This window comes from Hyperoodon ampullatus (genome assembly GCF_949752795.1).
Source record: "Hyperoodon ampullatus genome assembly, chromosome: 3".
Taxonomy (NCBI): domain Eukaryota; kingdom Metazoa; phylum Chordata; class Mammalia; order Artiodactyla; family Ziphiidae; genus Hyperoodon; species Hyperoodon ampullatus.
The window spans coordinates 149,412,706-149,435,280 of record NC_136916.1 but is presented as its reverse complement, the minus strand read 5'-3'; the positions used below and the strand labels follow the sequence as shown (position 1 = coordinate 149,435,280).

The following is a 22,575-nucleotide window of genomic DNA, read 5'->3' as shown; positions in this document are numbered from 1 at the left end:
AGAGTCGGAGGGGACCTTCGACATGACTGCGCACCAGTGCCCATCCAGCCACCTCTGGAGCCAGTACCTGTAACAGACACTGTCAGTGCAGGGGTTGTGAACCCTGACAATGACGAAAACGTGCTGAAAGTGGGATCGGATGTTTTTCGGGCTGAATGGCTGCGCTCCAGGCTCTTGGAAAACAATTGTTACGATATCGTTTCCAATGTGCCGCTTCCGTAGGAGCTAAAAGAAAACATAAGCAAGAGACATAAATGACAACGCTCTGCTTGTTCCTCCCCGATTCCCTTATGTAACTGTATTTAAAACATTCATTATTAATCAGTACATATTAGGGGAGGTAACCTACACAGTTATTGTCAATATTTTAGCCGGTCTTATCATTTGCTCCAAGGAAGAATATGGAAATGAATATTCAGAAATTTCATAAAGCACACAGTCCATTCAAATAGATCTAACTAATCTCTAGCATATGACGCCAAGTCCCAGCATCTCCAAATCTTCAGTTTCCATAACAACAGCTTTGTTCCATTTTCATGTAAGAAAGAAACTTGCCATAGGGAATATTTTTTAAAGATGAGAACGGCTACAGTAATTACAACGCAATTTATGTTCTGATTTAATTAGCTCCATTTAAAGAAATGTGGCTAAGGTGTTTTCTGATAATACTGTTTGTGGCACAAGCTGGGAATACAGAAATTAATAATATTCCAAAATGTTCTAACAGTTTTAAAGCAGGTTAAATAGCTTCTTTAATTACAGTGAAAGCTGCTTAAGACCACCTTCTGTTTCACGTTAAACGGTGTTTTGGAAAGGTGGCTTTCAAATTCAGGCACTCCAAATCATCCTAGCTCAGCGCCTCTCTAGGAAGGGGTTATTAGGGAGTTTAACTCAACCATGTGAAGAAAAACTGAACAAAATTTGTATTACTCATATTTATTACATGGAGGCTCCTACCAGGAGGAAAACAACTAAACATGACATTTATATAAACTATCCATTAGACATAAGCTTGTATTTATAAACCTTCTAAAAAAAGGTTTAAAAAAAGGTCTCCGCTTTAACTTACACAGATTACGTATCAGTAAAATCAGTGATTGAGTATTGGCTGCCGGCTGGGAGAAACAATAGCCTATTAGATTAGGGTTGAGAATTGGGAGTTAGAATGTTCAGGAAATGTACTTTAACCTTAGGAATTTTAAAGCATCCCGAATGATCTTCTAATGAGGCTGTATACTTCATTTCTAAACATGCTATATTATCAGATGTTACAGAAATAAAGGCTGCTCTGTATTGATTGCTATATAAAATATACCCATCATCAAAGAATATTAATCTCCTCAGGATCTTGAACCTATCAAGCTCAAATACAATCTATGTAAATGTCATTCCTGCATAGATGCCATTGTCTTTTTGATACAATGTCATTCTTCCTTCAAAATATGGCCTGATATGTAATGTTACTGTCTTACTAAAGGACCGAAATACAAATAAACCTATCCATCTCACATTATATACAATGAAAAAAAAGACAGTATTTATAAACCAATTTCTGGAAAAAGATTTTGAAAGACACATTCTTTCCGGTTTTTCCAAGCATAACATAATCTATGTAGAAGAAATAAATTCTTTAGCTAGAGAATTTAAAATTTCTTAATATGTAGAATACCAATAATTCTTTCACTCTGATTCAGGACCATAATACTTTTGCCTTGATTGGACCCCAAATTAAATAATGTCCACTTAAATGCCAACTCACTCAGCTCAGCCCTTTGACTCATTTAGCTGGATATACAATTGAGTCTTGTTACTAAATTTTTTACCCCCATTCCCCCCCATGTTACTTTTCTCTGCTGAGCAATCAGGTAGAATAAGCCTTCATCTCCCCTTTAAAGATCATTTGTTGATGTTCTTAAATTCTCTCTACTGTCTGGTCAGAATGAGCTTAGTATATTTTTCTTAGCATGGTGTTTTCCTCTCAAAAATCTAGAACTTGGAATTTGCATAAAACAAACTGTCAACAAACTCCAGATAGGGGAATTTATCTTAAAATAGGTTTATTTCAGATTTATAGCTGATTCATTGCTTTGCTTCCTACATTTTGATTGCTTTGGTAATTGTAAGAGGCAAGATTTTTTTTTTCTTTTTGCGGGACGCGGGCCTCTTCACTGTTGTGGCCTCTCCCGTTGCGGAGCACAGGCTCCAGACGCGCAGGCTCAGCGGCCATGGCTCACGGGCCCAGCCGCCCCGCAGCATGTGGGATCTTCCCGGACCGGGGCACGAACCCGTGTCCCCTGTATCGGCAGGCGGACTCTTAACCACTGCACCAACAAGGAAGCCCAAGAGGCAAGATTTTGTTACTGAGATCTGTGATGTAATCAAACCTAAAGTGACGACGTGTTAGATTCGATCCATGTTTTGTTAAATTCTGTGAAAGAGGATGTGATTCATTCTGCAGCTGGCCCTGTGTTCTGTTAATACAACAATTGACAATAACAAAATCTATGTCCGTTTTAAGGTCAGAAGTGATACTAGACTGCTGTGTTTATAACAGCTACTGAAAGGAGAGTCTGTTAGTTCTCTGGTTCTTTTAAGTTTCAGTTTGGTATCATTTGTTTTAAAACATTTTTTAAAAACAACTACCACATACTCTTTAAAACAGTACCATTTCCATCTTGCTCTGTAACCATCTGCCATTTCTTAGTTTTCACATTTTATCATCTCACAGACTACATTTTAGTACTAGGCCTTGTGCTTTTAGATCTTTTTAAAAGAAACTCTGTGTATGAGGTACACAAGAGGTACACAAATGCAATTGTTACTTATGTTGTCCCCTGAAGAACACATCAAGAAAAAACATTTTCCTGAGCTCCCATCGACATTTTGATTTTTCTCCAAGTTAGTGGAGGAAACCTTTGAAATTTGAAATGAAACATCAGTACTTTCCTGCTTTGTACACTGGCCTCTTGAGATGAAATTTCACCCACTCATTATGTGTTCTTTGTGACCCTGCAGAGTCATCTAATCACCATGATTTCAACTTGTTCTTTTCAGATTTCAGGAAAACCTCAATTCTCGTGGGTGAAAAGCAAATGATTAATTCACAAAGCCATCCAGCTGGCTGTTAACCTAGAATTTGTGTCTCTTCATTTGTTTTCAGCTCATTTGCTATTCCTTACTTCCACAAAGTACAAAGCTTCCTGCTGCTGTGACAGGTGCAACATTAAATTCTGGTTTAAGATTTTATAAACTTGCCACTTAGGCTTCTGGGGGAAATGAAACAAGGGCAAAAAACCCCACAGATAACACAAGGATCTCTTACCTGCTGCTTGTTGTTAGGTGTGTATGGCAGCATGGTAGAAACATGGAACATGATCTCGTAGTCTTTGTATGTTGTGTACAGAGAATGGGTTCCAGTGGAGTCAGCTACAGTAAACAAACAAACAAAAAAATACATGAGACAACTGTAACAGTAGGAAAAATAGATTGTTTAAGAGATGGATCTCAAAAAAAAAAAAAAAAGGGAAATGGTTTAGGATGAAGACATCCTAAGACAAGACACAGTATAGGAGTTCTTACCCATTTTTTGTACCCAATTCCCCCCTTGGCAGTCTAGTGAAGCCTTTGGATTCCTTCTGAGAATAATATTTGTAAATGCATAACATAAAATATATAAGATTTCAACAGAAATCAATAGATTGAAAAATACCACTATCAAAATAATTTTAAAATGATATAATAGCATACGATTTATATAATAAGTTTAAGCAGTTGGTCTAATAACACAATAATTCTGACATAGTGAAGTGCATAAGCAGTACCTTGACAGACTTCCAACAACAAACAATATAGTATGAAAATACCTATGCTTTCTACTGGTGATAAAATCACAGGTAGAGCTTATACTACTGTGGTGTGTTGCCTACATTCATAACTGAAGGAAATGCTAAATTTCAATTAGGGGTCAGTGAAGATAAATGTAAAATTACTTCCCATCCAAGTTCACAGACCCCTGAATTCCGTCCACAGACTTCAAGTTCAGAACATCTTTTCCAATACTTCTGACTCAAGCAAGAGAACCGCTTTGTTCTTAACAAATAGATGGAAACTTAACAAGACTGTAACACTGAATAACAAAGGTATTACAGCAATGTCCAACAATTTAAGACTGAGTGTGTTCTGTTCTCACCTTCCTTAAGGAAAAAAACAACCTCAACCCCCTTAATCATTAACAAATCAACGTGCTCATAAATACCTGGAAACCAAAGAGAATTATTAACTGTCCAGTTGAAGGGGAATATCTTTAGATTAGGACCTGGACTTACAGGCGGCAAAATGAACAGAAATGCATTCGTTTTGGGTAAACTCAATCCTCCACCAACCATACTGCTAAGGAGCAAACACTTTACCGCATTTTAGAGAATGACGCTGCAAGACAGCCTCTGGCATGTACCGAAAGGCAGTAGTTCTCAAACTGGAGTGTGCATGGAGTCGGCTGGGAAGCCGCTTAAAAGGCAGCTTCCCATCCTCCACTCCCAGAAATACTGCTCTGTAGGTGTGGGGCTGGGCAGAAGAATCTATTTTAATAAACACCCCCAGGGGACTCTAATGCAGTAGCTGCACTGCCCTTAGGCGCTGCTCTGAGAATAGACCATAAGGGAGGTTTGCAGAGACTTGTTAAGATGTTCTAGAGCCCTGAGTTTCAACCTTGGATCTTAATTTTGAAGAGGGCATAAAACACAAAGGGTTTTAAAAACAAGATAAATGTAGAATAAAGCAAAGACTACTTTTGAAAAGCTGCAAAGATACGCGTACCAACACGTAAAGCCCCCCCCAAAATATCTTCTAAATGTTAATGACCATTTCCACAAAAAAATACAACTGCAATAAATCATTGACCTACTTAAGACAGATCTTGAGTATGAAGAAGGTTTCTATTGTTAAGGACCCTTGCTATAAATACCTCTAGAACTGATTCGCACATTTTACAACTTTCAAGTCAATGTGTCAGCTGGGATGAGTACTTACATGTGTTTCAAGTCAATTTAAAGCAAAGTTAATGAACTAGAAAACAAATTATCATCCAGTGTTCATTTACTACATTTTGCTTTATATGTCTTTCTAATTCTAAAGGCATTACTACCAGGAAAGAAAAATGAAGACAACCCTGAAGATAATTTGTTTTCTATTTCTTGTCCTTTCTCTCTTTCCGACACTTGCCTCATTTTATACAATGGATGCTGCATGACCAGTCTTCTTCTAAGGACCTCTGAAAACCCCAGCTTTGCTGATAATTTTAAAGAGTCTGGAAACAGTTTCAAAAGTTTCAGAAATGAAACTGGGCCAAAACAATGAAATTTTCTTTTCTGAGAAGAAAGGAATTCCAAAATCCTGAAATTACTGTGTACATAACAGAATTGCTAAATTTTACCAGAGAGAATGGAAACTGAATGTTTGTTATATTCTCTGAAGAATAAGGCATTTAATGTTGTTATTATTATTATTTTAGTGACCTTGAGACCATGAAATACTTAACAGAATGAAAATCAGGAAGATGACCATTGGGAAAATCACAAAAATCTTTTTTTCTCTGGTTGAAAAGAGTATATTGAGTGATTTCTAAGGGGAAAAATATGTTTATAGAAGAGGAATAAAAAGAATATAATGCTCCTTCATATTTGTATGGAGCTTTAAAAGTTAAAAAATAAATTTGGGCATCTTATAGGTCATCTTGATAATCATGTGATTTGCCTCCAAATTATACTACCAGCGAATGGTGTATATCCACTAATAAGGTCAGCCCTCTACACTAAGTCATAGAAAATAAAATTTCTAATATTCAAACTAGATGATAAGAAGACACTGAATAATTGAGGAATGATAAGAATATTCTTGTCAGCTGCTTTGAAAAGGTGTCGATAAGTGATAATACCCTACATTAGGCCCTTCTATTTGAAGATGGCATGAATAGGTTAATAAGTTTGTAGAAGCAGTTTCAGATACGGTCAATGTCATATTCATCCTTGACTTCTCTTGGCTCAACTCTTTTGCTTTAAGGGGAATAAAACTTGTAATGATAAAGGTGGATGTGTAGGAATCTGAATCAGGAAAAAGTAATTTGATTTTTATGTAACCACTTCCTGGTCACTAACAGATACGTTTGACTTCAGAAAAGCTAGATAAAGGATCAAGCCTAAGCAATTTGATTTTGGGGAAGTTCCTAGTTTTAAATATTTATGAATACAAGGAGAAAAGCAATCTCATGACCTAATTGCATGTAGACTAATAAAGTCAATATAATGGAGAAAGCTTAAGCTCAGTTTATGAACGTCCTCACCACTACAGAACACATCAAATGCAGAACAAAATCGCAGACAGGTTGTGGATCTGATTATTATCCATAGTTTGAAATCCTACAATAGTCAGCTGGCTGCTGAGGGCCATCCATTTAAGATCCCAGATCTCCCTTCTATGAAAGCTTGCCTCTGGGTCTGGGGATGCAGAGGTCAATGCTCAGAAGCACAGCCGGGGACAAGTATTAATGTCTGGAACACTGGATGGCACACCTCTTTTTTTTTTTCGGTACGCGGGCCTCTCACTGTTGTGGTCTCTCCCATTGCGGAGCACAGGCTCTGGACGCGCAGGCCCAGCAGCCATTGCTCACGGGCCCAGCCGCTCCGCGGCATATGGGATCCTCCCGGACCGGGGCACGAACCCGTGTCCCCTGCATCAGCAGGTGGACTCTCAACCACTGTGCCACCAGGGAAGCCCGATGGCACACCTCTTGTAGTACTGTTCACGCCTCCTTGTAGTACTATTTCATCCACTCAGTAACAAAGTATTTGGGGAAGTCAAGAATCCCACCTTCTCTGGCATCTACCATATTTACTCATGTTTTTTCAATGTACTTTTAACCATGGTCAGGAGGTAGGTTACTTTACTTCACTGAGGAAGGGATCAAGGAGAGTTTGTAATACCATCCTTTGTCATGACAGGAGAATTCATACTGTGTCAGTTCAGGGAACGTGCAAGTATGCATGTGTATGTGCCCAGGACTGAAGGCTTCTTAAAATCACTAACATATGGTGAGAAAAGGATAAGCGATGATGTGGGACAGGTACTTAGGAATCAGTCACTACTATTTTCTACCTACTGAGCACTTAGCAAGATACCTGCAATTACCTGGATTCCCACCTGGAAGTAAGAAGACCTGAATTCCAATACCTCCAGCATCATTTGCTAAATGACCAAAAACAAGTCACTTCACTTCTCCACCCCTCAACCCTCGATATTCTTCTCACTGTTGTGAGGACTGAAACAATGCATATGAAAGTACTAGCCCATAAAAGATGCTCAAGAGATGTGTTGATCAGAACTTAGAATTTTGTGCAGTTGAGATAAAAAGTGTAGCTGCCTTAAATAGGGCCTTTTACATATTTTAATTTCTTTGCCAACTGCATCTCAGTAACACTCAAAGAAAAAACCTTACACTATAACACAGTTTAAAGTTCAGGAGGTGAAAAAAGAAAACTTTTCTTCATTCATCAGTCTCTAGAACTCCAAATAGTCCTTTGCATGTGTGAAACATTTAAATAATGCTAGTTTTACTCCTTTCTTTATCAAAGGTTAAATATTCCAAATAAAGGATTTATTTTCTTTATGAAATGTCTTCCATCTCCTCTAAGACCGTGAATCTCAACGATCTTTATAATACTGCTGAAAAATGGGGGAAGCAACAAGCATTCACTAATATTGTGGCAAATCAAAGAAGGCAGAGCTCTGAAGGAATGCTTTTCCAAGGGTTTCTAAGTCTCTTACGTGCTGACTTGACAAACATGCTTCATTCGGGAAATAAATTCCCAAATAATAATCCATACACACAGCTTAAAATGAGGGTGGTCTCCAGCTTTCAAATAATAAACTGCTTGGTGGGAAACTTATTTTCGTATTTACTGTAGTGTGAGGGGATGGTAATTACCTAGAGGTTATGCCATCCAAATAATGAAACAAAAAAAGGAAAAAAAAATTTACTCCTGAAAGTTTCTTCTTTGCAGAACTGTTCCAACCCCTGACACATCTGTAGCTTGTTTGCTAGAAGTCCTTATTTCTGAGATGGAAACTGGACTTGTATGGAACACTGGGAAAAAGAAGAAATGGTTTGACAGTTCCATCAATCCGTCCTTTCCTGAGCCTCTTCCTCCTTTACCAAAGTACTAAAATCTGAATATAATTATAATACATGACAAGTGGAGCTGTCTCATGAGACGGCTTGGGTATTTTTAGCTCAAGGGCTCGAGAGAGGGGAAGACACAGCCACAAGGCAGAGCTCTGCGGGCTTCACTGTACCTAATTCTACATTTATGCTTTCTCTAAACACGTCGTTAACCATAACACTAGGACCTGTTCTCCCTCCTTAATGCTTACTAGCTGCCTAACCTTGGGCATGTTAGTTAATCTAAAGAAGCCAATTCTGTAAAATGGGGATAACTGGCATCTAGCAGAGTTTGTGGGGATTAAATGAGATGACATGTAACAAGTATCTAAGACTTCTACTTCTGGCCATAACAGCACTTGGTATAGGACCTGCTCTCCCATTGTAAATAAATAGAAAAATAGACAAAATATCTGAAACAACTTTTTTTCAGACATTTTACAATAGGCAGCATTGGATAGTGTTCCCTGAGAAAAAAGTATCAAAGAAGGAAGGTGAGCCCTATGATCCCCACCCAGCTTTCTACCTGGAAGTACTTTCAAAACAATGGCACAGAGCAGGGATTTGAAGAGGGGAGCTAAAACATGCTGGAGGTTTGGAAGGTTGAGGTGGCTGATATTTGCTGGGCAGAATACCAAAGAAGAGGAAACCACACAGTGAAAGAGGCTCAGAAATCTACACAGGGGTTCCCTTGAGTCTTGGGCTGAATATTAAGCTGCACAAGCATAGAGTGAGGTTCCAAAAGCCAGGGAAAGAAAAAACATCAAGGTAATGTACACCATGGTGACTACAGTTAATAACACTGTATTTCATAAATGAAAGTTGCTGAGAGAGTAGATCTTAAGGGTTTTCATCATAAGAAAATAAAATTGTGTAAACTAGGTATGGTGACAGATGTTAACTAGACTTATTTTGGTGATCATTTCGGGATATATACAAATACTGAATCATTATGTTGTACGCCCAAAACTAATACAGTGTTATATGTCAATCATCTCTCAATTAAAAGAAAAGAAAAGAAAAGAAAAACTATTGGGGAAATAACAACTACCAGAGATTTGTCAGCCAAACAATTCTCATAGTTCACACAGGGGTAGAAGTCATTCAACTTCTGACTGACCACAGCAGAGACACCTCACTGAATACGCTGGTATTCATCAGGTGCCTTAGCAGGAGGGCTAAATTAGCCAGAGAGTAAAGGCTACTCTAGGTATGCTTTAAAAAAGCCTAAGAACAAGATTCATAAAGGTCAAGCTGTTCTATAATTAAATTAATTGCCCACCAAAATAAAACGACACTCTTTAAAGAAGACAACAAAATCCAGGTCCTCAATGATGAAACATTCGCAATGTCCACTATCCAATCAAAAATAACCAGACAGATGAAGCAGTAAAATGTAACTCAAAAACAGGAGAAAATCTGTTAAAGGGAGACCCCAAATGACAGGGATGATGGAATTAGCACACAAAGACTTTAAAACAGCTATTATAAATATGTTCAAGGCTTTAAAAGGAGGACATGAACTGAATGAGAATAATATGGAAAATATAAGAAAAGAGAACCCCCCCCCAAAAGAGAAAAAGAAAACCCAAATGCAACTTCTAGACCTGAAACTCACAATATCTGAAATGAAAATTTCACTAGATTGGATAATAGCAGATTAAGACACTATGGAAGAAAAGAAAAATACAGTGCCTTAAATGCATTAATTGGAATTATCCAAACACAAGCACAGAGGGGAAAAAAAAGTTTAAAAATCAAATCACAACTGGTAAGTGACCTAATATATGTGTAATTAGAGATTCAGAAGGTGGAGGGTGCAGAAAAATTAAAAAATGAGTTTGGCAAGTAATATTTTAATTTGATGAAGGCTACAAATCCACAGATCCAAGTGACAACTACACTGTCATATGGAGATGGAGTGATCCTTTAGGAACACATGTTCTGTAAAGCATTTTCTCTTTTTAAAGATCATATTGAAAGAGTTTCCTAGCACAACATAAAGTTAGGTAAGATGTGGTGAGCTTATCTCACAGTACACAGAACAAAGTCTCACCTCTGGGTGTGTCATGGCCAGTAGGAGGCTGCTGGGGAGAGTGCAGAGGCTTGTTGATCCCCATTTCTGTGGTCTGTTTTTGTTTAATACCCATTTAAGTGATGAGGCTAATGGTCTCTTCTAGCTTGGAGTAAGAGAGATAAATATGCATACTGTCTTCTTCAGGCTTTAGAACGGAAACACTTCCCTACTTTTCATTCACTTTAGGAAACTTGACCCTCTGAAAGGATAGAAAAGGAAACTGAACCCTCTTTCTCAGGAGCTATGCCTCAGAAGGTTACAAGGAGCCTTAAAGGAGAGTAGTTCAGTGAAAAGGAATCCTTCCCAGATTAATGTATTACATAACTGAAAAATGTGCCATTAGAGGCAGTTTGCTGATCCAGGCCTTTGCAGTTACTGGCATATCGGGGCAAAATGTGCAAAGTGCTTATTTTGCTTATTCCACTGACTTACTCAGTGCCATATTGCTTAAGTCTGCCCTTGCTATACATTTCTCACATTGCCCTTCATCATCAAGAGATGGCTGGGACCGTGTAAATACACAAATAATAAATAATCTTACCAACTCCCAATCTAGCCATTCATTGACAGAATCAAGGCGCTTATTACATTTTCTTCCCAGACCCTTTTAATAGCTCTTTGTGGTGATAATTTACATAACACAACAAATCCGGACAACTTGAAGGAATTACAAAGGAAATGTCAAAATATCTTGATAAAAAGAGTTTAAGGGCATATTGAGATTTAACATATTATGCAGCTGCAAGCAGAGTACGGAACGTTAAAATAATATTTAAGAGTCTAGGCTATTTATGGTTTTTCATAGGTTCTCCTGCATGTCGTTTCCAAGTTGGCAACAGCAAAACCATGGCAACAGGAAATTCTTCCCTGCAGTAGAGTTTATGAATACTTTTCTGTTTTCATGACTCAACTCCTTATTTAATTTCCTGTACAGAAAATCAGAGCGATTACTATAGACTGCAATACAGATGTGCTAATCCAAAGACCCTCTCAAAGAAAAACAGGTCACAGGTGTCTATGGATGGATTTTGAGATAAAATTTAAAATTGCCTTCACACAGACGCATAGCAGAAGTCAACATACTCTAGATACTTGAGAACATAACTCTTTTATTAACCACCTGGGAATGGGAAGGGACAAACCTCTATGTTCATGAGCTGTAGCTAAACAGACTGCTGCACTATTGTGCTTTGAATCAACACATTTTACGAGCCAAGCTAATACCAAAGCTAAGCCTATTTTCTTAGAGATTAAGTTAGACTATGGACAATAATAACAGGAAATAAATAAACAAAAATACCTCTAGATATTAAAATATAAAAATGATTAAGAAAACCATACAATGACTGACTACACAGATATGCACAAGGATTATGAAATGAGTTAATGAAAGTCAAAAATTCTAGGGCTTGCAACCAGATGGTTTTAAGTTGCAGGAGTTTTTCAGCTAAATATAGTGAAATTTATGCAACATTATCCAGGGGCAATTCTGCATGATCTCCATCCACTGCTTTCCACCTTCCACATTTCTGATAACACTATTTTTTTTAAAGTCCAATCCTAGCTACTTTGACTATGGTCTTCAATTGTTTTAGAGCCACATCTTCCTTCCCTGGCTTCCTCTCCCCCATCACCAGCAGTTTTCTACAGTAAGTGGCAATGTTGTTTTACAGGCAACTTACCAGGTGAACATCAACACAGCAGGAGGACAATAAGCCTAGTAGGAGGGTATAAGTATTTCTTACTTTTGGTGTCAAGCTGCGCACGATACTTCTCAAATCCTTTGAGCCGAACGCGTTCTCCCAATAGCTGGAGGAATTCCTCAAAGGCTGGGCCGGCTGATTCATTGTTGTACATCTCTTCTTCCGTGCTCTGTCCAGCTTTGCAGTACATGATGCCTACTTTCTGCTGATAGTTCAGCTGTGAAGGCAGGTGATACAGTGCATATAAATATAGGCAGACCCACTCTGTCCACTTAAATGCTAATAAGTCTTGTAGGCCATATGCCCATCAAGTAAGTAAGCTAACCTCTTTCTTCTCTTGAAATCCTTCTGCTTTCGTTCTTCCCCTTTTAAAAAGGGAGGCCTTAAAAATTTAAAAGTAAAGGCCTACTTTACAAAAGATACTTTATTTTTTAATTGAAGTATAGTTGATTTACAACGTTGTTAGTTTCAGTGAACAGCAAAGTGATTCAGTTACACACACACACACACACACATTCTTTTTCAGATTCCTTTCCCTTATAGGTTATTACAAAATATTGAGTGTCGTTCACTGTGCTATACAGTAGGTCCTTGTTGGTTATCTATTTTATATCTAGTCGTGTGTATATTTTAATCTCACACTCCTAATTTATCACTCCCCTGCCTCTCCCTTTGGTAACCATAAGTTTATTTTCTATGTCTGTGGGTCTATTTCTGTTTACAAAAGTTACTTTAAACTGTTTTGCACTAAAAGCCCATTAAAGTTCTTATAAAATTTGGGGGGGTAAAATTGGAAAAGACTTATCTCCTAATGCCACTTTTCCAATATATTAAATTATAAACCTTGGTTATATCTTTGTGACAGCACTAGCATCATCGACACTATGCTTTTCAAATATTTTTCTAAAAGATGAGTACCTGGATAGAAACTTTAAAAGGGGCCTCATAATGGCAAATCAGCTAGTGGTAAATATTCCTTCCTCAAATACAGTTAAAACAAAGCATTCAAGAAATTTAAATATGATATAACATTAATAGAAACACTCATTCATCACTGAAAAGTTTAGTCATTCTATAAACAAATTTTAAAGTTGTATTAGTCATTTAACACTAAATGAGTTTTCAATCTTAAAATTTAGACTTTTAATTCTCCAGTAAAATCAGGGCGATCCACATCACTTAGGCCTGTTTCCAGAGTAGCACTGAAACCACTGTATCAGTAAATTTTTATCTCATAAAAAGGGAAGGGGGAAGAGAAGAGGCAAAATTTTAATAGCTAACATTTATTGAACAGCCACTGTCTGCCAATCACTGTTTAGTGTTTAACTTACATTATCTTATCCTCATAAAAGCCTACAAAGCAAATATTATCCCTGTTTGACAGATATGCAAAGAGAAGGTCAGAAAAGGGAAAAGCAAGTAACTGGTCCAGTAGGGAGAGATCATAAATTATCAGCCCTGTGATTCGGCTCTATTAAATATTACCAGGACTCAACCAGGCTTGTCGTGCTCTATTTCTGTCACTGCAACGTATGTCCATAGCCCCTTATTAGCAATTCCACAGTTGAAAACCAAATTTAAGCAAATACATTTGGCAGTAAAACTTGATATGAGCTGACAGTAATACTTTTTAATTTATTCCTCTTTCTGTGAATATTCATTTTTTTTGGAAATATTAATGTTTGATTGTGGGGTGCTGCTCCAGATCCTGGGGACTATTACTCCATGCTGCATGCATTTTATCATCCTTCTGAAGCTGGACCTTTCTTAATTCTGAAACATATCCAGCTCCTATTGTTTTACACAAGAGACTGTGAACCTAAGCAACTCTTTTTCAACTTTCTAAACCAAATGGTTCAGAATGGTGATAACTAGAAAATGTCATGAGGGAACTCCTGCTTGCTTTCCCCCCTCTCCACTGCATGCTAACTAGTTGACAAGGAAGGTTCAGCAGCTTTTACATGACCCATAGACATGAGAGCTCCTTAGGACTTCTATAATTGTGCAGAATTGATTTTACCCTGCCTACTTCCACAAGTGGAAGGCAAAGTTCCAAATTGAAACTTGCAAATAATTGGATATACCAATGTCAGAATCTTTTTAAAATAGCATCCAACCTTGCATTATTGCTACTTCATTTTAATTATTAACAGAAACACATTTAGGATTTAGTTCATTTTCTTTGTATGCCACATGCAGTAAAGAAAAAGAAAGTAAAACCTACCACATACCACTGGCAGCTGGCCTCCTTCAGAGGTCTGAATGTTACTAATACTTAGAGGGGAACTCCCACAGGTAGCGATTTCATCTTGGCTTTAGAATTCAGCTGAGTATCCTATTAGGTCTCAACAAATAAAAAAGTAGTGGTAGGCTCTATGTCTGTTACAAAAGAAGTCCTTAATGAAGCCAGATTCTTACTCTCCCCCTGCAGGGAGAACTGTCAAAGAAAAGAAGCAATCTGGAGCTTGGAGTTATTTGCTCTTTGGCTCTGTGCCTCCCAGATCAGCCTTGCAACAATGCAAAACAAAAGTCACCCTGTTCAGTGGAAAGCATCGCAGTGATATTGGATTTGTGGGTGGCTTTTTAAACTTCTTAGATAAAGGCCTAAGGTTTCACTGTGCAATATTCAAGAGGATTCATTTACATATATGAAAAAAGAGTTCGGAGAGAAGATAAGTAACGGAACTTCCCCCAAACCACTGTAGAAGCAGAATGCAAGGACAATGAGACAGGGCACTGCCTTCTTTTGACAGGTTTCTCACACTCTAGTGAGCTCCACCTGCAGACAGGAGAACAGACTGGTATTTGCTGGTTGTGAAAGGAAGCCTCCTTCAAGAGGATGAGGAAATTTGTTGGAATGTCAAATTTCCTCTAAACAGTGCCAAATGTCAGTGCTCTGTCCTTGAAGGTGACACTATGACTGTATCCTTGTTTCTGCTGCAATAAAGTCGAGATAGGTGGGTATTCTGTGAACTCAGGCTCCTAGTATCTTCAGATAGCAACCTTGTTCCCTGCCCAGAATACGAGAAGTTGTTAAGGAGGAGTTATGTAAGTATAATAAGGAATATTTCAAGAGAAGGAGCAAATGGAAACGGAGTTTAGAGCTATGGTTTGGGGATTTGGAATTGCTCTGAGGTTATATAAAACACTTTTTTTTTTGAGACACACACAAACACATCTGTATGGATTTATGTATATGAATATATAATACTTTCCTGTAATGCTCAAAATAGAGTTATGATGACGCCAGAAGCCATCTCGGAAACAGGTTCGGTTTATCCACAGTTTAGGATTTTGCTTTTGGATGACCGTGAAGTCATGCTGTACAGTTCCATCCTTGCATATCTACTGTTCATACGGAGCACTGATGGAAGTGTTTGGACGCTCAACAAATGTTTGCATTGTAAAAAGTGATGATGGTCAATCCAACAGGACCAAGGTTCTGTTTGAAAGTCTTGAGTCTCAATAAAGAAAGTGTCTTTCAACACCCACCAAAAGTGACGTTGGGCTCCCACAGCTGGGAACCAACAGTACAAAAATTGCTCTTCCTCTCATCAAATAGGCACTTGAACAAAGAATCAAAGAAACAGGTACTGCAAAATCTGACTTACACAGCCCTGAGTTCCTGGAAAGATGGATGATAAAGTCAGAGTCCTCTACCAGTAGAAACAGGTTTGAATAACCAAGTTCTCAGAGACCTCTTAAGAAGTTCCCGTATTTTCACCTCTTCTTTCCTGATGTCACAGCCAGAGGAAGGCCACTGGGGGCAGCACAGACCATGAGAACAACCCAGTTCTTCCCTTCTTACAAAATCTTTTAAGTTGTCTGATGTAATCCAGAGATTTAAAACAGTCACTATGAGGTATTTCATTGTCCAGAAGTTCTCAAAATGTGGGTCATGAGCCCTTGAGAGATGCTTGAGCTCTGTTCTGGGACACAGTTAATTGGAAATAGTTTGATCCTTTCAGTTCTTCCTTTTAAACTCTGACAGGTCTTAATAGAGCAGCATTTAATTTGAGGTTAATTTTGCCCCATTATTGAGGCAAAGTCATTTTGAGACTTTACCCAATGCTATGTGAACTATGTATGCGGTTTTCCAGATTGCCTGGTGGGAGCAGGAACTATTCTCAGCCAGGCTGAGGTCTGAGGATTTGCCCCCTTCAATCTTAGGGTGGTTCTTACCCTGGCCACAAATAGTTTCCTCAAATACATGCACTTACCAGTACTCAGCTCTGCAAATCTTTTATCTCCCTGGACTCACATCTCAATCTCTACTCAGGAAGAGCCCTGGGCTTCAAGTGGGTGCCCCTCCCAGCTCCACAGCCTGGAAACTCTCTTCAAGAAGAAAGCTGGTGCAATGTTACTGTTCATTTGGTTCCCACCTCTCAGAGATCACGGTCATTTGTTGCCTGACGTCCAAGGTCATAAAAACCAATGTTTCATTGTTTTGCCTAGCTTTTAAAAGTTGTTTCAGATGCGAAAGTAAACTAGTCCTTCTCTTTTAATCTTGGCTGGAAACAGAAATCTGACTCCATTTTAAAGTCAACTACTGGTATATAATTTCTGAACGGTAAACTGCATCCATTTGAGGCATACACAGTTTAATGATTTCTAATAAACCTCCAACCCAATCAAAACACAGAACATTTCTAACACACCAAGTTTCGTGGTTCCCATTTGCTGTCTATCCCTGCATCAACTAACAGCCTCAGACAATCACTGCTGTTTTTTTTCCCACTGTAAATAGGTTTGCCTACATTTTAAAAGAATATTTTTCCTGGGTAAAATTCCTAGTGAGAGTTCTTCTCTTTCAGCATTCTAGAAATGTGGCTTCCACCTTTTCATTATGCTTTATAGCTCAGGAAATGGTTAATTTTAATCCAATTGTCTGTCTTACTGTTCTTCTTTGAAGGTATTTTTTCCTCTGGCTATTTTTAAGATTTTTTCTTTTTCTTTTAATTTCAGCAATTTTTACTATGATGAGCCTACATCTGATTTTCTTTGTATTTATCCTGCTTACAGTAGGCACAGCTCCTTGATTCTGTCTCAATTCATGTGTTTCATCGGTTTTGGAAACTTCTTTACTGGTATTTCTTCAGACATCAATTCTGTCCCCAAATATTGCTTTAATTTCTCTTCGCCTCCTGGGAATTCCATTACATACATGTATTTCACTATGGCCCACATGTCTTTTAGACACTTTTCTGTATTTCTCATGTGTTCTTGTCTACATTCTTCAGTTAAAAATTTGCTGGTAACTTCAATTCATCAGTTTTCTGCTGTGTCTAATGTGCTTTAACCCATCTGCTGAGATTTTAACTTTTTGCTTTTGTTTTTTCAGTTCTAGAATTTCAATTTGATTTTTTAAAAACAAATCCCAAGTTCTCCAGTGACCCTTGATCTCTATCTTTTATTTCTGCAGCCCCCATGAAATTAATGAAAACTCTGAACTGTCACCTAACTTCTTATCTGCAGCTTTATGCTATATTTAAGCCCCAAGCCTCTTACAAATCAGCAAATGTCCAAGGAAAAAGTGCTGTAGGATGATTTAATTTTGATGAACCCAAATTTCTCAATTATTTCTTTTCTAGACTAAGTATAGAAAAGAAATATTTTTTGGTGTTATATCTAAGAACTCTTCACCAATCCTCAGGTCCCCCCAATTTTCTCCTGTTTTTGTCAAAAATTTTTATAGTTTTACATTTCAAACTATGATCCGTTTGAATAAATTTCTGTATAATGTGTGAGATTTAGGTCAAGTTCATTATTTTGTCTATGTAATTGTTCTGGCACCCTTGTTTGAAAAGCCTATCCTTCCTCCACCTTTGTCAAAAAAATCAGTTGGATATATTTGTGTGGAGCTATTTCTGGTTTCTTATTCTGTTCCACCGGTCCATGCATCTACCCTTCCAATAAGACACAGTCTTGATTACTGTAGTTATACCAATATAATATAATGAAATCACGTAGAATGATTTCTCCCACTTTATTCTTCTTCAAAATTGTTTTGGCTATTCTAGTTCCTTTGCCTTTCAATATAAACTTCAGAATAATCTTGTCTATAATTTCAAAAATCTTGCCAGGATTTTGATACCGATTGTGTTAAACTGATATCAATTAGGGGAGAACTGACATCATTAATAGGTTGAGTCTTTCAATCCAAGTACATGGTATGTCTCTTTATTTTATTTAAGTCTTCTGTGAGTTCTTTCATCAGTGTTTTATAGTTTTCAGCATACAAGTCCTAAACATGTTTTGTTAGGTATATACCCAGCTATTTCATTTTTTATTGAAGGATTGTAAATGGTATTGTATTTTATTTTCAGTTTCCACATGTTCATTAAAAGAGATCCAACTGATTTCTGTTGAGTTGATGTTGAATCATACAACCTTGCTGGACACACCTTGCAATTCTAGAAAGTTTTTGTAGATTCCTTGGGGTTTTGTACATAGACTATCATGTCATTTGACATAGGGACGATTTTATATTTTCCTTTCCTTTATCCACCTGACTTTTATTTCCTTTTCTTGCCTTATTGTACTGACTAGAACTTCTAGTACTGTGTTGAATAGCAATAGAGACTGTACATCCTTGACTTGTTCCCATTAAGTCTTTCACCAACTATGATGTAAGCTGTAGGGTTTTTGTAGCTGTTTTTAATCAAGCTGAGGAAGTTCCTCTCTATTTCCATTCTTATCATGAGTGACCGCTATGTCGTTCCTTATCCCAAGTTCCCCAGCCAATCTGCTTCCTTCATTCCACCTATCAGATTCATGTTTGCTTTATATACAGTGTACAAGGTTTTTAGCTGTACTTAGCAGGAAGAATAGGGGAAAATTACATCTACCCCATACTTCCAAAAGCAAAAGTCCAAATTTATTTTTAAAAAACACTTTGTCCAGTGTTTCTGGTTATTCTCAGTGGGTGGGCTGGTCTGAGACAAGCTACTCTGCCATTACTGGACATGAAGACCTTGGTCATTTTTTCAAATCCTCATGATTCATATTGATAGCATTTACTTTGGCTTGTTCTTCATAAACATGATAACTGTCTTAACTACTTCCTAAAGATCTATCACTGTATTGTCCTCCAAAAAGAATGACAAAGAGACTGGAAAAATTCAGTGTTGGGGGCAAAAAAATGCTAGTTAGAAAATTTATCTTCATTGAAATTTACTACCAAAAATCAAATTGCTTTAAAAAATGACATATGGATACTGGGTAGAAAGATCATTTTAAAAAAATCTGACAGAGATGTTGTCAAAATTATTTATATACATGTGCAGAGACATATTCTAATCTATTTTTATCTTTGGAATAATGTAAAGGAAATAATCTATACACACACAATAATCTTATCTAATAACATGCTGTGCAAAAGTTCTCACAAAAATAGAAAGCTTCATATTGGGTATTAAAATGATGATTTATGTACTTGTATTGATTTGACATTAAGATGAATTTCAATTACATAGGAAAAGGCTCTTCATTGAGCACTGTCTGTGATAGGAAAAGACTGTTATCCATCTAAACGTCCATTAATAGAGGAACTAATGAAGTAAACTATGGTACAGCAACAAAACAGAATATTATGCAGCCATAAAAACAATGGGAAAACTTTCTGTGTACTGACATAGAAAGATCTCCAAAATATATTACTAAGTGAAAAAGCAAATGTTTACAGCATGCTATATTTTGTATAAGAAAAAGGGAACTGGGGCTTCCCTGGTGGTGCAGTGGTTGGGAGTCCGCCTGCCGATGCAGGGGGCACGGCTTCGTGCCCGCGTCCAGGAGGATCCCGCGTGCTGCGGAGCGGCTGGGCCCGTGAGCCATGGCCGCTGGGCCTGCGCACCCGGAGCCTGTGCTCCACAATGGGAGAGGCCATGGCAGTGAGAGGCCCGTGTACTACAAAAAAAAAAAAAAAAAAAAAAAGGGAACTAAGACTACATATGCATATCTGGTTTATCTGTATAAAGAAACATAGAAATACATAAGAAACTAATAAAAGTGGTAATATAGGGGAGAAAAGAGGTGAGGGATAGGAACAGGGTGGAAATGGGATCCCTCAATGTAAATACTTTGATTTTTGGATCATTTGAAGATATTAGCTAATTAAAGCCCTGTACGAAGGAAACTAGTTTAACTTTTTATTTTAAAGCTGAATTTAAGGCACAATTCACAGTTTAAAAATCAAGAAGACTGAAATATCTGCAAACAGTTCCTCTGTCTTTTTGGATTGTGAACCAAAGAATCCTCACTGCAAGTCTTAGCCATGCTGAGCCCCTTCAACTGCAAACTGCAGTCCTACCCAGCCAAACGTCTTCCAAATGCTACTGCTCTCAGTCATGTTAATCATAAATCTTACTACTGGAAAGGACCCCATCCAGTCACCCACCCCAGCCTCAGCCAGGCAAAAGAGCATGGATGAGCCTGTGTAATCATTACTTGTGAACAGACGAGACAAAGCAACCAATGCCACTGTCTCCTTTCTCTGACCTGAGGACAGTCGCGTATATGTCTTCCTGATAATGTACATATGGAACCCGTCTGGTGGCCATCTGAACTTTCAACATGCATTAGCTGATACCATAATCTAGAAGAAGACTGAAATTTCAGAAATGGTAATTGTTCTGCCAAAGCTTCATTCATAGGAAATAGGTTTTGGAAAAATTGTTTTCCCTATGGTTCATTCTTTAAATCCAGCTGCCTGAATCAAACAGGAAATGGGGCTAGTCAAACTCATTCATCTTCAATAGAATAATGCACCAGGGCAATGAACAGGCTAAGTCAGCAGAGAATTTCACCCATGCCCTTAATCAAAGGAACAGTGCTATTCATTATCAAATAAATACTGCTTCTTTCCTTACATCTATTCTTGAGATATATATTACAGACCTAATTAGATATGATTACTTTTCCCCTTTAACTTCAATAACTTGAAGGGCAACATTTTAAATAGAGAATCCAACAAATATTTTCATTTCTTTGTATTTTTAATAAGTATCTAGAAAAACGGTGGAGATACTCATTTAGGTAAAATCACTACTGTGTACATGAACCTTGACGTTTCCTAATGAAAACAGGTCTTCCGATTTTCTCTTCTGCAAACCGGCAATTGCACTTTATTTTTAAGCTCTATTCTGATCCTATTTGGGTTTTACATGTTATACTTAATATTGGGCACTGTAGCCTGTAGCAATAAAACTTGGATCCATATTTCCAGTTCCTTCTTCTACTCAAGGGGAGGGGAGGGGAGGGGAGGATGGGATGTACAGTGTATTGGGTAAGAAAGTGGACTCTGGAGCCGGAATGCCTGGATGCAAGACTTGCCTCCACCAGATCCTAATTGTGATCTGGTGGTGGGGGGGGTCCTTCCGCCTCTTTGTGCCTTGGTGCTCTTGTCGGCAAAGCAAGAACAATAATAGCACCTATATCAAAGGATTCTAAGGGTTAATTAAAATAATTTGTGTGAATTGCTTCACACAGTTCCTGGCTTAGTCACTGCTCAGTTCCTGGCTTAGTAATCTGTTTTTATTACTGCCTTACACTCCTGCTCAGCAGGACTGCTTGCTGTCCCATAACCACATTCTGTGCTTCTGTCCTGCTGTGCTTTGTTCTCATTGTTCTGAGTCTAGACCACCTTACGGCTTATTCTCTAGTCTGATGAAAGGTCCGTTTCATCCTGACCCATATAACCAATCACGACTTGGCCCCACTGGCTTGTCTGTTTGCAGTTCTCTTATTATACTCATTATATTAACCCTACCTTTCATTACAGTAATTTATGACTTTGTCTCCTTCATAGGTAAGGGCTGTGTCTTACTAGCCTATTTATTTTCTACAGTATTTAACAATCTGCAAAGAGTAGTTACTCAATTAGCATTTATTGAATTTGAAAAGTTACGCTTACTTCTGAAAGTTAAGCACAGTATATTATACTACCTATACTAACAGCAGCTTTCTCACAGGATGCTGATAAAGATGAAATAATGCATGTAAAGGACTAATGAGTTATTATTTTATCATTATTCATGTGCAGTAAGTGCTTTACACGTGTGAACTCCTTGAAACAGAGCCTGGTATAATGACCTTTCATTTCTCTTGCACTGGGTAGATGAGATAAAGGTGTTTTTTAATGACTGATGAAGAAAAACGGCATTAATATGGCAAATTTAAAAGTAACTGAATTAGCCATATTATTTAAAAGTTGGCCTGAATAGGTAATGAAATTCCTGATATTTCACAGTGTAGTTTGGAGGACCAAAATAATTTGAGATGCGCAAAAAGAGATGAAAACTTGCAAATCTTAAAAACAAAAGGTAGTATCGTGCAAACGCGTATCCAGTGTTCAGGACTCCTAAGGGAAAATGGCACTGCTTCTGAAAGCCTCGATCCTCTCAATCGTAAAATAGGCCATTAACTGGAACCTACTGCCCACGGGTACCGTGAGGATTAAATCAGATGATGCTGGTAAAGAGCTTAGAACAGTGCAATAAGTAAACATATATATTTATCTAATGTGTTTTCATCATAAGAGATGCTCTCAATTATCTAATACGTGAAGATGTAGGACCATGATGGAA

At 37.8% G+C, this 22,575-nt stretch overlaps 1 protein-coding gene across 8 annotated transcripts in view; it reads right to left on the bottom strand.

The window, feature by feature from the left end:
- Positions 1 to 22,575, bottom strand: part of SIPA1L1 (signal induced proliferation associated 1 like 1) — a gene marked incomplete at its 5' end in the record, with an annotated part of 138,339 nt that overhangs the window by 86,093 nt on the left and 29,671 nt on the right. For all 8 annotated transcript variants that reach the window (XM_079700216.1, XM_079700217.1, XM_079700221.1 and 5 more), the window contains 3 exons: positions 68 to 225; positions 3,323 to 3,426; positions 12,035 to 12,209. In XM_079700216.1, the coding sequence (XP_079556342.1) occupies positions 68 to 225; positions 3,323 to 3,426; positions 12,035 to 12,209 (437 nt within the window). The remainder of the gene's footprint in view (positions 1 to 67; positions 226 to 3,322; positions 3,427 to 12,034; positions 12,210 to 22,575) is intronic.